This window comes from Rhizomucor pusillus (genome assembly GCF_041956525.1).
Source record: "Rhizomucor pusillus strain CBS 183.67 unplaced genomic scaffold VTP01scaffold_16, whole genome shotgun sequence".
NCBI lineage: Eukaryota > Fungi > Mucoromycota > Mucoromycetes > Mucorales > Lichtheimiaceae > Rhizomucor > Rhizomucor pusillus.
The window spans coordinates 371,798-386,439 of record NW_027192158.1 but is presented as its reverse complement, the minus strand read 5'-3'; the positions used below and the strand labels follow the sequence as shown (position 1 = coordinate 386,439).

Sequence of the window (14,642 nt, the reverse complement as noted above, 5' to 3'; positions counted from 1 at the left end):
CGATGCCACAATCGTAAACCTTTCCCCACAGAATTTGCGTTTAACCAGTATTTGCACGTTGCGCGCACTATGACACTCCTCCATAAAACAGCCTCCCGCATCCCAACGAGGATGTTCTCCTACAGAGTCTAATACATATAAAGCGCATCCGTATTTGATGAGAAGTCCGGACAACAAGACGTATTCCTGCATTATCCACCTACATAGCCGATTACTTGTTTAAGAAAACTTGCTCGAAAAATAAATGCTCTCGCACCAGCCTAATAATAGCTGTAGATTACAAATTCGAATATACTATTAAAAGCCTGTTCAAGACCTCCACATACATGTCCCCACAAGCCTTTCTGCAGACGAGTAGTAAGATCCTTGAACTGCTCACATCATTGTACGCATAGAGGGAAAGTAACATTTCGTTCCCAAAAGTTTAATCACTTGATATTGTCAGAAACAAGAAGTATGACGACAGATGGATCAATTTTAGTCCGAAAGGAAGAAAAGAGGAAAAGAGAGAACTATAATACAGAAGACAGAGAGATGGACAGACGGAAGAGAAGGGTATTGAGAGGTAGTAGGGCAAGAAGAAAGATGGCAAAAACCACGATAGTAGTAGTAGTAATAGGAGCAGGAGGAGGAAGGCAAGGTAAAATAGAAGATGAGAGGGACGGCGAGTGAAATACAAGTAGTTTTCATTCATTCACGATACTCTGGTGGATCCTCGCGGGCGGTGAGTGGATAGCATGCTTCATCGGACGTCGACGAATTGTTGCCGTTTCGGTTGAATCTCTTGTACACCCAATGAAGTCCAGGCATTTGTTTCCACCACTGTCGCTGGCTGCTTCCTTGTCGAGGATGTCCATCCTCTGGAGCAGCAGGAGGAGGAGGATAAAACGATTCGTGATAGTACACATGCTGCGGGTTTCTCCATTTCTCCACGAGTCTACGCACACCACCTGCTAGTGTGTATGCCTGCTGGCGTCCGACTACGAGACAAAATGCGATGACTGCAGTCGCTATCAATGCCAGCACGGCTGCCTGCCACTGGTTTCCCAACGTCCACGAATGGTACGCAGCGCCGTAGTACGGTGGAAGATCCTGTCGGACAGCACAGGAACTGTTTGCGCAGTGGCCTGGCAGGATTTCCGGTCCATAGTAACACTCCATGTTGTGTTTGCAGGGCGAGCCAACGTTCCGCTTTGGCTGGCATGTGTGTGTTTCCACGTCGCAGTACGAGAGCCGGCTGCAGTTGCCTATAAGCGCCAAATCTCCCTGCTCAATCACATCCGGCCCGCGATAGTCCACGTAGCTGTATAGTTCGTCCGAGAGTGGAATAGTGAAGCATGGCTGGCCCGTATCGTCTGCGTTGCTGTATGGCGAATACACAAACGTTTCTATAGGATTCGGATTCATTTCGAACCCTCCCAGATCTATGCAAAGTGCGTGAGTTATCTTGTCACTGCATTCCTCGTATGCAGTAATGAGAGCTCTCTCCCCGAACTCCTCTCTCTATAGAATGCTTACTTCGATTCTGGCAAATGAGACCGCGCTCGGTAGCAAAGCAGCTGTGAAGCGGGTAAAACGGACAATCGCCCGGCTCTCTGCAATGTTGCTCCATCAAGCACCCTTCAATCGTGTCGAAATGTATAATCTATATGCAAAGGAAGAGGTGGAGGACGGCAGCAGTGCAGCAACGCAGAAAAAAATGTAGCCAGATTTCCCTTGGGGGAAATGGGACAATTAGACACGCTGAGATTCAATCACATTACTTAACATCTTTCCTTGGTTTCTGTTGAATCGTTTCTTGTGATAGCAAGGCCTTGTTTCTGTCATGGAGGGATATATAAAGTTGTGGAGATTTATTGTTATCATAGTTATTATAATTCGGAGTCTTTTAGTCTTCTAAGGGCCCATCTCTGCCTGTACCCGCTTGTATATCTTTTTGTGCTGCTTTGCAAGGGGAGTGTAGCCGGCCCGAGAAGCACCTCGCACCCACCTGAGTGCAAAAGATACAAACGAGGCAATATGTACAAAGAGATACTTCTCACAGACCAGACTGAGGCCCAGGTTGCCTACGGCGAGGCAGAGGATAAACACTCTAAAGTTGAAGGGTATTGTTTCCAGCTCTAAAAGGCCGCTAATCCATCCAGACGGGTACAGGACGCACCAGACTGTCAAAGTCACCAGAATCGCCAGCGTCAGCACGAGTCGACCTATACGTAGAAATTAATTAATCTAGAAAGCTAGCAAAAAATTTGAGAAATCCACAGTACCGTTCGTCCACAGTGGTTTGCGGTAAGGCGGTCCGACGCTGAACACGACGGCCACGAGGATATATTGGAAACTTGATAAAAGAAACAGCACAGTGTTTTCGTAGCATTTTATATTTTCACCATCAGGATCAAAAATGGGCTCCTCGTACCTACAAAACAGCTTTTAGTCACCAACGCACTTATAAACTGACGCCTTTTAAACTTACCATGATTGTCGATGGACGGCAGCGTAGGCAATGAATTGAAAGGAGGATGTAATAATAATCTGGCCAATCAACGATGTCAAGACCTTTTTGGACACGAGACTAGCAGTCGGTCGCTTGGGATGCAAATGCGGCCAAGGTCCGGTGTAGCCCACTGTTTTGTACAATTGAGTGCGACGCGGAATTATCTATGATTATTTGAAATACTTACTGTACACCGCAATCGGAAGGATCAGAAACAAATCAATGTACAAAAACTGAAAGTCACCAAGATTGCTGCCAAACGCATAGAGCAAAGTCACTGACGTGAACTGGATGATACTATACAGGGCCATGTACTTGAAACAACTGAAGCTAGTCACCAAAGCCGCACGTCCTTCTCTGTACAAAGAAAGGTCAATTGAGCAAATTGCATATCTCGAACTTTTCTCTTTTTTCTTTTCAAGCTTACTTTATCACATCCAAAACGCAAGCGATGCTCATGGTATTGCTCGTAAAGGGAGCCGCAACGGAGGCTTCCGCCTCGGACAAAGATATACCGATATCGCCTGCTTTGAGTGCGCCGCAATCATTTGCGCCGTCGCCGCAGAAACCGACGCAGTATCCAAGATTTTGTAGCTGTGATACCAATTCTTGTTTCTCGTCCGGGGACATTCTGGCGTAGACCGCGCCTTTGACCAGCATCCTGTAGAGCACCTCGGTGGGAGCATAGTCGACCATCCATCGGAAAGCTTCGCCGGTAACAGCCAGGTAATAGTTGTTGCCATAGCCAAAATTTCCCGTCATCGGCTTAATCCAAGTCAGTTTCCAGGAAAATTGCGCAAGAAATCAAGTACAGTTCAATTTACCTGCAGAGTATCGTTATCCAACTGTTGGCCCTCAACCATAACACTTTCCCAGGCGATCTGAGATTCAGGATCAGTGGAAGAACCAGTCAAGAATCTCGGCATGTATATCTCTGCATCTTGTTCGACGAGACCGCATTCTCTCGAGACACTGATGGCCGTGAGAAGGTTATCGCCTGAATAACTAACGTCAAAACTGTGTTCCTTAACTGCACACTTGCTCGAATTTTACCTGTGCACATAATCTGCCGTATGTTGGCATTACGTAATGTCGTGATAGCAGGCTTTGTCGCCTCCTTGAGCTTGTTCTCAAAGACGATGAAACCCAAAAATGTCAAGTTGCATTCGACTTCGTGTCTAAACAATCGGAGAGAAGTGAGATTACAGGCGGTAAGACAAAAGAGTATGTTTATGTTATTACCTTTTTAGCTTGTGCAACTTGTGCCATTTGACGCCATCAAGTTGTCTGTAAGCGCACGCGATCACACGATAGCCCCTGTGAGTGTACCAATAGAGAGTTTGTTGGTAATCCTTGGGCACTAAAATACCGTCTTGAATAAACAGCATGATTCCAACCGTTTGCTTTCCCGCGTTGTACTTACGTGATTCTGGGGTGCAGATATCTGCCATGACCTCCGGTGCACCTTTGACAAATATCTCCATGCTAGGATTTGCCAGTTTTCTGATAATGACGCTCATTCTACGCAGCGCAGAGACAAACTCGAACGTGTGAATGATTCCGTATTCCACGGGTGGCGGTACGTCAGCAGCAGCCTAAAATGTACCATTCAGTAACGGAACATACTGGATAGTTCATATCGTGACAAGACTTACGAGCTCCACAGTACTATCTCGACGCGATCCAGGTGGACGCACAACCGTGGGCATGATGCCTGTTTTTGTAATCTTCTTTGCTTGACCTAGTTCGCTTCTCATTTTCAATCCAGATGACGAAATGCCGCTACTTTCTTCGAGCTCCCACTTTGTATACTCAAACATCTTGAGATCCAAAGGATCGCCTATCAGTTCTCCATCCACGATTTTCAGAGAATGACAGGTGGTCATTGCACAGAGTATTTTGGACTTTGTGGAATGATTATCATCATGATCTTGCTCGTCTAGTCTGGTATCGTCAAGTGTCCGCGACTCCTGCTCGAAGTACTTTTCGTTACTTCCTCCTCTGATAGAGACAGCTCGGATGCCGTGGATATCCAATCCATCCTCGGTCAGTGTACCGGTTTTGTCAAAACACATGCAGTCGACTTTGCCGCCAATGTTGACTCTAGGAGGGGAAATGCAAAAGATCCCCAGTTTTTTCAAACGTCCAATCGCAAAACTTGTACCGATCGACATGGTTGCAGGCAATGCCGGTGGGACGACAATGGTGATCAAGTCTAACGCGCGCAGCAGCATCGTAGTCTTGTCGATACCCAGTCGTATAAAGTTGATGGATGATAGCATGAATCCGAACACGGCTAAGCAAAAAGCGTTAGAGGACTTTTTTTGCTTCCGATCCAATGACTGCTACTACGTTACCAATGATAGATAAGACGCCAATGAACCGGAAAGAATCTCGGTAAAACTTGAAACTGTTTGGTTTTGGGAAAAGCATGCTTCTGACCAAGGCACCTTTTGCAGAGTTGAAGCCGGTTCGCACCACCATTGCAGTTGCTACGGATACATTGCTGCCGCAGCGCACGCGAACGACTTTGGTGCCCATGAATAAAAAGTATTTCGAAAGTTCGGCGGGTATCGTCAATGTGGAAAGGTTCATTTTTCGCAAAACAGCGTCTGTTACTGGTATCTTGGATACTGGCACGGATTCTCCTGTCAGCATGGATTCGTTTAATATACAGTCGCCTGCTATCAGCATTGCATCGCACGGAACAGTATTCAGGTCTGCGATATCGATCAAGTCGCCAGGCACGAGGTCGATTGAACTAATATTGCGCCCTAAGAAGCGGAAATGGTTTAATACATCGTCGCGAACCTCACAGTAAATCGTACATACATGCACCGTTGCGAAATGTGCGCACGCTGCATTCAAAGCGCGACATATCGCGCATCCGTTTCATGGTCTAAAAAGGGCATCATTTAACCACGTGACATCATATTCCTCTTCATCCCATTCATACCTGCTTTGTCTCGATGAGCGAGGTGATAATGCTGATAGCGCTGATCAGGAAGATACAAAAAGCATAGTAATAGTAATCATCCATGCTCCACAGCAAAATGCTCGCAATTTGAAAAACATAGAAAGGATTAAGCACCTGCCCAGTTGTTTGGTAAGTTTTACGCGGTAATTTCTCTGTCCATCATCCTCCTTTGTACCTCATCTCGCAAAAGCTTCATGGTCGGTTTCTCTCTAATGTTGATCAGGTTGGGACCGAACGCGCACAGACGCTCCAAATATTTCTCAGTGGTCAATCCTGACCGTATATTCTTGACCGAAGTCCAGTTTGCATCTTTCCAGAACCTAGCCGCAGCAGCGTTGGTTATATTTTGTAACACGCGCAAAAGCCCAAGCCGAATTTTACCCAATGATAAGGAATCTCTGCAAGAGCGGATGAAACGCTAGTCGCACGTAGCGATACTCGACAAGGATCAAGTGCGGCAACTTCTCATCCATGTCGAGCACTCGAGGTTCTTGCTCCGGGTTGACGCCATTCTCCAACAGTTCTTCTTTCAACTGATCGACCGAGAACACGGACCCCACGCTGCCGCCGTAAAATTCATGGATGGGGCGTATAATTTCCATCTCATTGTATGGATTCTATGGCGAGAAGAAGAAAAATCGTGTTGGCAATGGGTTGAAAATACTTGCATTGAGGCAAACATACCAAGAAGACGAGCCACTGCGCATCCTGCAGCGGGACCTTTTGTCCGACCCATGAGACCCACCAATGTGGCATCCATCTGCAAACCAACCACACAATGCCGAGAGATAAGACGCAAGATACGCGGTAAAAGAACAGACGGGTGTTGTCGTATCTATAGCCGCCAATGTTGACTTCTATTTCGTCGTCTAGAAGCAGCGTCTGTGTCCATGGATGCAACGATACATTGTCCAGTCTCCCCAGTCCGCTTATTCTGATTTGGTCGTCCATCTGATGGACCAGGCCACGGCGTACAGGGTCCTTTGCGTTACCTCCTTTCGTCCGTAATAGTCTATCATCATTATCTTGTTCTTCGTCGTCGTCGTCGTCCTCTTCTTCGTCGCTCGATGCACTTTCGTCATAATTATCTTCTTCTTCGTCGCTTGTATTCAATTCTACGTTGGTTGTTTGTTCGTCGTCTTCAGTGTCTGTTACTTGAGTCTCTGTCTTGCGGCGGCGTCTGCGATGGCGGACCGACGACGGGCGATGATCTATCGTTGATCCGCTCACAGATCGCTGGCTGTCCACTTGCAGTGGATTTGTAGATGCAGCAGTAAAGTATTCTTGGCGCGAGCTGGCACTTATCGGTGGAGTGTGCATAAGCGGCGCAGCAGAGTCTCGCCTCAACTTCTTGCCAGTTGTTCGTGGTAGAGTTTCGGAGAGACGAGGAGGGGTTCCTTTAGGATTTCTGGTGCTGCTATCCAAGGGGGAGGTTCCATATCCTGCGTGCGTGCGAGTCGAAGGATGTGTCGACATTCGCGGGATCGGCGATGCATAAAATGGCGATCAAAAGGGAGGAAACGAAAGTTGTGTTGGCGAAAAATGGAGAATCATTTGCTGACTTTAACATTTGAAATAGAGTTTCTTTTTTCCCAAATCATGAATACCAATCTAGGAATAACAGTACAAAACTGGCAGTAAATAAAAAGAATAGTATAAATTTGCGAGTGCCTCGATTACGCTCTCTCGTCTTGATTAACTGAAGATTGCCTTGTTCGACGCGCTCGGTTGTTGCTATGGAATCTGCATACAGACGATCCGTCTGCATGGTCTGTACTGCAAGGTGACTAGCCAATTCATTCTGCAGCGTGGATATTTCTAGCAGTGCCTTCTCTGCAGTGCGAACTTGGTTCAGAGTATTATTCAATTCTTCCAACATGGCTGAATTCTCCTTTTCCAAAGCCTGCAGTTGTTCTTGAGACAACTGCTCCTCAAACACATCCATCGGTTCATAGTATTCCTCCTCTTGCACTATCTCTGGTCTCCATGTTGGCTCTGGCGCTGTCGAGACGGTTGTCGATTTTGTTGGTTTCAAGGATTCGTCAAGGATGGGAACCGTTGTTGATCGGAATAATTGATTTTGGCTCTTTTCGAGTTCCCGAGTCAATCGCAGTTCCTGCTGATCCTTTTGGAGCTGCGAGACTTGGGTGAGTTTCTTGTTCAGTAGCCAAGTGATGCTGCTCCTGTGCAGTGCCAACGTGTCCTCTGCCGACGCGGCTCCCGGATTGAGCATGAAACCCAAGAAACCCACTAGACCGCCTGATTGCGTGCTCTTTTCTTTGCGAACTTTTTCCGCTTCTTCTAGTTCCTTGATCCGATCCATGCACCGTCTTATTATCACTTTGGCCTGGAAATCAATTTCATCGCGCTCTTGATCGGTCAGATAACCAATGTTGGATGGAAACATGGCAAACAGTGAGTTTTCTGTCAGCTCTGCTGGGACCTTGACAGCTGGGCGTTTTCGGTATGCTTTCCTTGCATCTTTGTTGAGATATGCCGGACGTATTGATTTCAGGAAATGCTCGAGACTGTCTATATGCTGATATATGCGATGTGCCTCTTTCGTGTACAGATCGTACGATGCTTCCGAATCGCGTTCGAGTTTCCTCTTTGATTTCCGTTTGGAAGGCTGCGATGGCGGTGCCTTTGCATGTGCTTCTTGTACAATGTCACGAAACTCGTTGGTGCGATTTGGCATAATGTTACTGGCAGCAGGGTAATAATCCACCTAAAAGATGCCACGCTTTGCATTGCCGTGAAAGCGGAAATTCAGGTTCCGGCAACCGGCCAGAAATAATGGTCGCCAGCTTGTTTAAACATGAAAACGGACCTATGTTCAGCGTTATTTACTTGATATATGGTATTATGATTTTTTATTGTAAGACATGGTCTGGAACTAGGAGACTGGAGAAATGCGACTGCACCTTGTAGGTTGATGAGATTCTCAGTAGTCAGTTTGGATATGTATTATTACTGTTACGCTGCTGCAAGTTACGCTGCTGCAAGTTGATCACGTTGATATCAGGAGTAGTGAATACACAAATGAGTTCATTATCACAACATTGATTGTGCTGCTCATATGTAGCTCACCATGTAAGAGTAATCAGAGAAGAATAAGAAAAGAAAAGACAATGGCGGCAGAACTAGATAGACGGTGCATCAGGCAGTCTGCTGCGCTGGGTTACATACATGTATCAGCTTATTTTGCGGATCAGCAAAGGTTGAAATACCATTGGTTGCTGGTATCTTTACGGGGTGGGCAGGTAGGATTGGCTTGCAGGCAATATTCCCTCAAGGGAGATACGGGGGGAGAAGGAAAAAAATATAAACAAGAACAAAGCGACCAGAGAGGCGCGCGCACAAGACATGTGAGCGAATTTTTGAGGCATTTTGGGGTGCTACCTTTAAAAACGAGAGAGAAAGATTCTCTTTTCCCCTCCCTTCCTTGACGTTTTTTTCTGCATCCATCCCAAACAATACATATATAACTTTATGAATTCCACGCACAAGTCATCAATGACAGTTTCAGAGCGACGGGCATCCTACTCCTTGCAGCAACGTATCAAAGTCTACGATCCAGATAGTATGGCGAGGCTCTTAAATCAAGGAAAAACCCAGGGCAAGATGATCGTCAACGGTATCAATATCCTCAATAAATCCAGTCTCGACACGGATATTATCATGGATCGCATCAAGCATCGTCGAGAGACGCACAATCGTGTAGAACGTCGTCGCAGAGATATGCTCGTAAGTGTATTCTGCAAATGATGTGGATGTAGATCACCCGGGATCTAACTGTTTTATCCTCGTTTGGGCGTCAGAATATGTTGATTAACGAGCTTGCACAATCAATACCAGAAACGGCAACAATGGAGCCAGAAAGGTGTCACAGAGCACTCGTATTACGGCAAGCTATTAGTTACATTCGAACCATTCAATCTGAAAACAACGCTTTGAGAGCGCAGCTTGGCCATCCAACATCATCTGACAGCAATGCTTCTTTATGTACTACGGCTTCTTCTTCAAGTAGTAGTAGCAATATCTTCAACAACAACGACTCTGGATACCAAACCTGAAAACTGAACTCTGTAAATTTTTCCTACAACAAAAACAAAAAAAGCATAGCAATCAAAATTTGATTGTTTCATACAAAAGATATGCGCAGTAAAGAAAGAGGGGGTAGAATATGAAGAACAGATGTAGTTCGTAAATGTGAAACGGCGAGAGAGGAAAAGAGAAATGATGCTACATCGAGAATGATGATGAGAGGGGTATAAAATACACAACGCAAGCGAAAACAAAAATGTCGTCCAATATGTGAAGATAATGAGGAAGATGGCGGAGGGAGAGGATCTAGACGTGAGCCAGTTCTATACTTCGAACAAAAATGCCGCGATGTGAATCAGTTTTGAAGTAACGATGGCCATCCACGGAACCGTCATTTTTACCGACTTTAGACAAATAAAGTATTAAAGTCAGTATATGAACTATTGCGTTTTGGTCTAACAGCAAGAGGCCCTAACTCTGGACCACTTTAGCGTGTGTTACATACCTCGACTCTCCAGCTCCACCCCGACCCATTCGTCGCCAGGAGCAAAATGGACGGGGCCGATGTAGCGGACCTTACCAAGCATTGGTAACGGACGATGAAGGATGCAAACCTGGTCACCGATGGCAAACGGACGTCTCTTTCCTGTATCCTTATGAGCAGCGCTGCTACTGCTGCTGCTAGCATCATCGGAGCCCATCAAACGACTCCAACGTGATCTGCGCGACTTGGCCTTTTTTGGAGACTCGTCCAGCAAACTTTCGTCGGGCAAGGACCAGCGCTGACGAGGTCTGTTTGAGTACGCGGGCGGCACTGGCGATCTAGAGCGCGTCGGTGTTACTGGCAATTCAAACTTGAGGCGAGAAGGTCGCGGCGGTGCTGTTTCCATCCTGGCTCGTTCTTCCTGAGCATCAGAGCGCTCTTGAGTCTCAAGAGATAAAAGCTTTTCAAGGTCGCTGGGACTGAAAGCATGCAGTCTGTCGGCCGCAACACTTTCTTCCTTTGGCGTGCAGGGTGACGAGGTGCTTTTAGTCAGCCCATGTTTGACACGTGGTGGCGTGGACGCTGGAGACGCTGAATTATTATTATCCTCCTGCTCCTGCTGCTGCTGCTGCTGCTGCTGCTGCTGTGTTTGTTGTTGTCGTTGTCGTTGTTGTTGTTCTGGAGCAACTTGCTGCTGGCTCGCGTTGGTTACAGATAGCAGCTCGGTGGTCGTGTTTCCATTACTGGGCTTGTTTTCAAATATGCCTGGTTCGACGGGCTGCTGGGGCTCTTTGGCAGAGGAATCGGGAGCAATTGCGTTGAGCTTCTGGTGGTGGGTGGTGCTGCCAGCTGAAGAGTCCGTGTCGAGCGAGGAGGCACCATCGGATATATTTCCAGTTGATTTTGTTTTTCGAAGAGCAAGAGGCGAGGAGGCACGGGGCTTTTTCTTGCAAAAGTGGAAAAGAGGCATGGTTGTTGCTGAATGGATACTACCTGGTCCTTTTTTTTTTACTTTTCTAGGCGGTGACTTTTTTTCATGTGTAACGTCGATTTGAAACAGACATTTCAAAAGAATGCTCTTTTTTTGGGTTGCAATTTTTTTTCATGCAGCCCGCGCAAGGAAAAAAGGAAAAAACAGAACGGGAAACCCGGGACAAGACAATGAATATAATTTTTTGGAGCAGCCGGCGATATCCACGCTAAGCGGCCGCTCGTTTCCATACGCCAAGCTGCCAGAGCAAGCATTAGCGGCGGCAGGGTAAACGGACACCATGCACGCATGTGAGAAACTCATACATTTACGATCGTGGAGTCTGTGCCAAGCAAATGCCTGAAATAGTATCACGTTACTCGAATTTCGAGAAACCCTTTGACAAGCGTATGCGCGCCGCAGTAATTGGAGTTGTTTAACCTTGAGAATTTCAAGTGCACTGCGCAGAGGTCCACGCTACGCCATCTTCATTCTGCCTTCACGAGCTTTGACAACAGAAGTCATTGGTATGAAGTCTCAAATAAGATGCTGTCAAAAAAAACGTGCGTGCTTGGAAACTCCTACAAGGTTTACAATTAAAGTTATCTTCAGAGCATTATTCGCCCTGTATTGCGTGCGCGTGATGTCAATGTAATTCTATGCAATTCTTGGCAATCAATGCATTTATGGTTGAATGAAAACGATATATGTTTCTAAAGGGCTTAGCTAAATGTGGCAACAAATCTTTCCATCTTGTTTCTTTTTCGGATAATTGGATGTCTAGCATCGCATCCGTTAATTTACCGATTTGAAGAGTAACGGTGATATAAAGCAAATGAAATGTATTTCCTGTCACTTCTTTCGCAAAGCTGCGAGCGATATAGACATCTGGCAACTGGCGGAGCGAAGGGGGTAGAAGCCAAGAAGAATCTTAATATAGAAGAGTGAAAGAGGAGGTTCAGCTTGTATAGGATGTTTTGCCTTGTTTCGGTAAGTTACATCAATAGCGGCGGCAACATTCAGCATGTGTGCCACTGGGCACCGCAGCAACGAGCCACAACAGAAGAGGCGTTCCTTGTGCATCCAGTAATCCACAATATAATCTAGCAACGACCTTAGCTCTCCTCCATGCCGGCTGGAGCCTCACACAAGGTGCTGCCCTTTTGCAGGATACGACAAGCGTATGTACAGCAGTAGGCTGTTAATGAGTCCATTTTAAAAGAAGACTGAAGGGACTGCTTGCTGCTGCTGCTGCTGCGCGGAGGAGCAAAATCTCACCCGTTTTCGCGACGAACAAGAGGGCCCCAGGTACCCCGTTTGGGCGGCGATGCAAAAATCCCTTGTGGCGACGACGGAACATAAAGTTTGCCAACAACTCAACTTGTTGTTATATGATGGAACACCGTACACTTTTACTGCACATACATACCATAGTATGTTATACAAATCGGCACACAATATATACGTCAGGTTTCGGAGATGATTTTTGTCCCACTTTGTGCCACATTCGTCTTCAAAGTGACGACATGTGGGTTGTGTGCCTCGCCGTCCCGTACGAGACAAGAGCCGCCGCCGCCGCCCCTTCCGGAGTCATTCCGAAACATGCTTCGAGTTAGTAACGCATCGATCTCTAAGCGATTATAGGCAGATCGTCGCTTGAGCCAGGATATCCAAGCACGCCGCGAAAATAGGAAACTAAACGAGGAGCAAAACACGTGTCTAATGCACAATTTCACCTACACTGTGGCTTTTTGATTATATTACATGTACTCTGTAGTTATATAGGCCAAGATGCAAACGGAAGCAAGGTGCATATTGATGAATACTTTGCTTTTTTTCTTCGGAAAACCTTGGGACATACGGTTTCCCCTCTCCCTTGCTTCTTTGTGCATACATCATTGTTTTTTAAAGCAAAAAAGGGCCGCTTTCTCCCCTTTGTAAAGTCTTTGTTATACAAACAATAGTCCTTGTGTTCGCGTTTTCTCTCAGCTTGACCACTTTCTCGACAAGTCTTTCACCCACTCTACATTCTTGTCATGCAATGTTGGCAATCACCACTGCTGCTCCGAGCGACTCGGCGTCCAAACAACACGAGTGGCTTCCTATGCCTCGAGGGCTAGAGGAAGACGACTCCTTTTCTCAAGATCTTATCCGACAATTCGACAAGCGGCGATCGCGCTTACACGCGGAAATGTCGAACCAGCTATCCGTATGTATATTGATCCTTGCTCGCTGGTACAAGATAGAAGGTTGCTAACTGCACAGTGTTACCGGTTCTCAGCAAAGATGGAGCATTCACTACCAACCAGATACCCGTCACTCAAGCTTGACAGCAAGCATCGTCTCTGCCACTTCAGCCGTGGAGAATAATAATAATAATAATAATAATAATAGTAATAATAATAATAGTAATAATAATAATGACAACCAGCAGCAGCAGGCTTCTTTAGAGAACGAAAACCCAGCCGACCGGATGCCACAGCAACAGCCAGGCACGCCCGCAGCGGAACCCGAGGCAAAGCGGAGGAGAAGGTCCGCTAATGCCTTGCTTCGACGATCATCCGCTTATCTGCGCGCGAAATTCGAAGCATTCAGGGCAGCCTCCTCGCGGCAAGACGAGCAGCCGCCGCCGCCGCTGCCATCATCATCTCGGCAGATTGAATCCAAACGATCCACCGTAAATAATCGGCCTCGTTCCATGATATCAGCTTCGCTGCCTGTCCGGAAACGCAAGCGGCACCATTACCCCAGGGCGGATAGTACATTTTCTGCATCTGCGACATCGTTGCCACTTCCGTCCACAATTGCTATTAATACGACTATTACTATACCACACTATCAATCTCAAATGGCTCGCTATCACGAGCAGCAGCAGCAGCAGCAATACGTGCAGTATGCAACCATACAACCGCCCGTCATCACACATTTTCCGCCGAAACCGCTCAAGTACTCTCCCGTCGACCCACCTTCAGACAGCATAGGCACAAGCAACGACGGGACGGAAGAGACACAAACACGACATAGAATGCTTCATCGATTCTCTGTACCTGTATTTAATCGACGTAGTGACACTAGATCTCATGCATCACCTTCATCTGAAATAGATACCCGCCCCCGCGCCCTACCCTCCTTCAGGAGAAGATGGTCTCATCTGTTTGGTTGCGGAAGGACGAAAAAGGCAAAAGGCAACGCTCCTGCTTCCTCCTCCAGCGTTGCTGTTGCATAATTAATATATATACGCATAATGCATCCCATATTCACCACACCACGCACACCCCGCATTCAACATCGATCGCTACAAGAGTCTGCAACACGAACAACAGCTTATTTATTTTCGAAAGACAGTATTTCTCTTATACTCAATCTGCCTATATGCATGCATTGTTACCCTTTAATATGCTGTTCTAAGCTTTTGACCTCTCCCATACCTTATACATGCCCCTTTTTTCATCATAGAACTGTAACGAATAATTGTCGCTGTAGTTCTCGAACTATGTAGCCTACTAATGCTCAAAGTAAACACGAAAGCTTACTATAAATTGTTCTTGGAAAACATGGTTGCTAAGGGTCTGCATGAATGTCCGTTCAATCTTTGGTTTTGGTAATTCACAAGCGATCTGCATGAATATAGCAGCTGTAATGTGGCATGTGAGCAGCAAGGCAAATTGCT

At 46.4% G+C, this 14,642-nt stretch overlaps 6 protein-coding genes across 6 annotated transcripts; 2 read left to right on the top strand and 4 right to left on the bottom strand.

The window, feature by feature from the left end:
* Nucleotides 1–690: 690 nt before the first annotated feature.
* On the bottom strand, nucleotides 691–1,612 carry VTP01DRAFT_3397 (uncharacterized protein; the record flags this gene model as incomplete). The annotated part of the gene is made up of 2 exons (XM_069381963.1): nucleotides 691–1,424; nucleotides 1,519–1,612. The coding sequence occupies 2 exons, from the start codon at nucleotides 1,610–1,612 to the stop codon at nucleotides 691–693; spliced, it is 828 nt and encodes a 275-aa protein (XP_069236555.1).
* Nucleotides 1,613–1,896: 284 nt separating this feature from the next.
* VTP01DRAFT_3396 (uncharacterized protein) lies at nucleotides 1,897–6,947 on the bottom strand (the record flags this gene model as incomplete). The annotated part of the gene is made up of 16 exons (XM_069381962.1): nucleotides 1,897–2,207; nucleotides 2,268–2,416; nucleotides 2,474–2,624; nucleotides 2,682–2,851; nucleotides 2,922–3,259; nucleotides 3,319–3,491; nucleotides 3,548–3,672; nucleotides 3,737–3,854; nucleotides 3,918–4,089; nucleotides 4,150–4,790; nucleotides 4,852–5,268; nucleotides 5,327–5,393; nucleotides 5,451–5,585; nucleotides 5,647–5,791; nucleotides 5,853–6,088; nucleotides 6,156–6,947. The coding sequence occupies 16 exons, from the start codon at nucleotides 6,945–6,947 to the stop codon at nucleotides 1,897–1,899; spliced, it is 4,140 nt and encodes a 1,379-aa protein (XP_069236554.1).
* A 121-nt stretch (nucleotides 6,948–7,068) lies between these two features.
* Nucleotides 7,069–8,169, bottom strand: VTP01DRAFT_3395 (uncharacterized protein; the record flags this gene model as incomplete). The annotated part of the gene is made up of 1 exon (XM_069381961.1): nucleotides 7,069–8,169. The coding sequence occupies one exon, from the start codon at nucleotides 8,167–8,169 to the stop codon at nucleotides 7,069–7,071; it is 1,101 nt and encodes a 366-aa protein (XP_069236553.1).
* Nucleotides 8,170–8,987: 818 nt separating this feature from the next.
* Nucleotides 8,988–9,547, top strand: VTP01DRAFT_3394 (uncharacterized protein; the record flags this gene model as incomplete). The annotated part of the gene is made up of 2 exons (XM_069381960.1): nucleotides 8,988–9,218; nucleotides 9,293–9,547. 2 exons carry the CDS (start codon nucleotides 8,988–8,990, stop codon nucleotides 9,545–9,547), a joined length of 486 nt encoding a protein of 161 aa, XP_069236552.1.
* Nucleotides 9,548–9,824: 277 nt separating this feature from the next.
* On the bottom strand, nucleotides 9,825–10,972 carry VTP01DRAFT_3393 (uncharacterized protein; the record flags this gene model as incomplete). Its single annotated transcript, XM_069381959.1, has 2 exons — nucleotides 9,825–9,922; nucleotides 10,024–10,972. The coding sequence occupies 2 exons, from the start codon at nucleotides 10,970–10,972 to the stop codon at nucleotides 9,825–9,827; spliced, it is 1,047 nt and encodes a 348-aa protein (XP_069236551.1).
* A 2,041-nt stretch (nucleotides 10,973–13,013) lies between these two features.
* VTP01DRAFT_3392 (uncharacterized protein) lies at nucleotides 13,014–14,198 on the top strand (the record flags this gene model as incomplete). Its single annotated transcript, XM_069381958.1, has 2 exons — nucleotides 13,014–13,181; nucleotides 13,254–14,198. 2 exons carry the CDS (start codon nucleotides 13,014–13,016, stop codon nucleotides 14,196–14,198), a joined length of 1,113 nt encoding a protein of 370 aa, XP_069236550.1.
* Nucleotides 14,199–14,642: the final 444 nt, after the last annotated feature.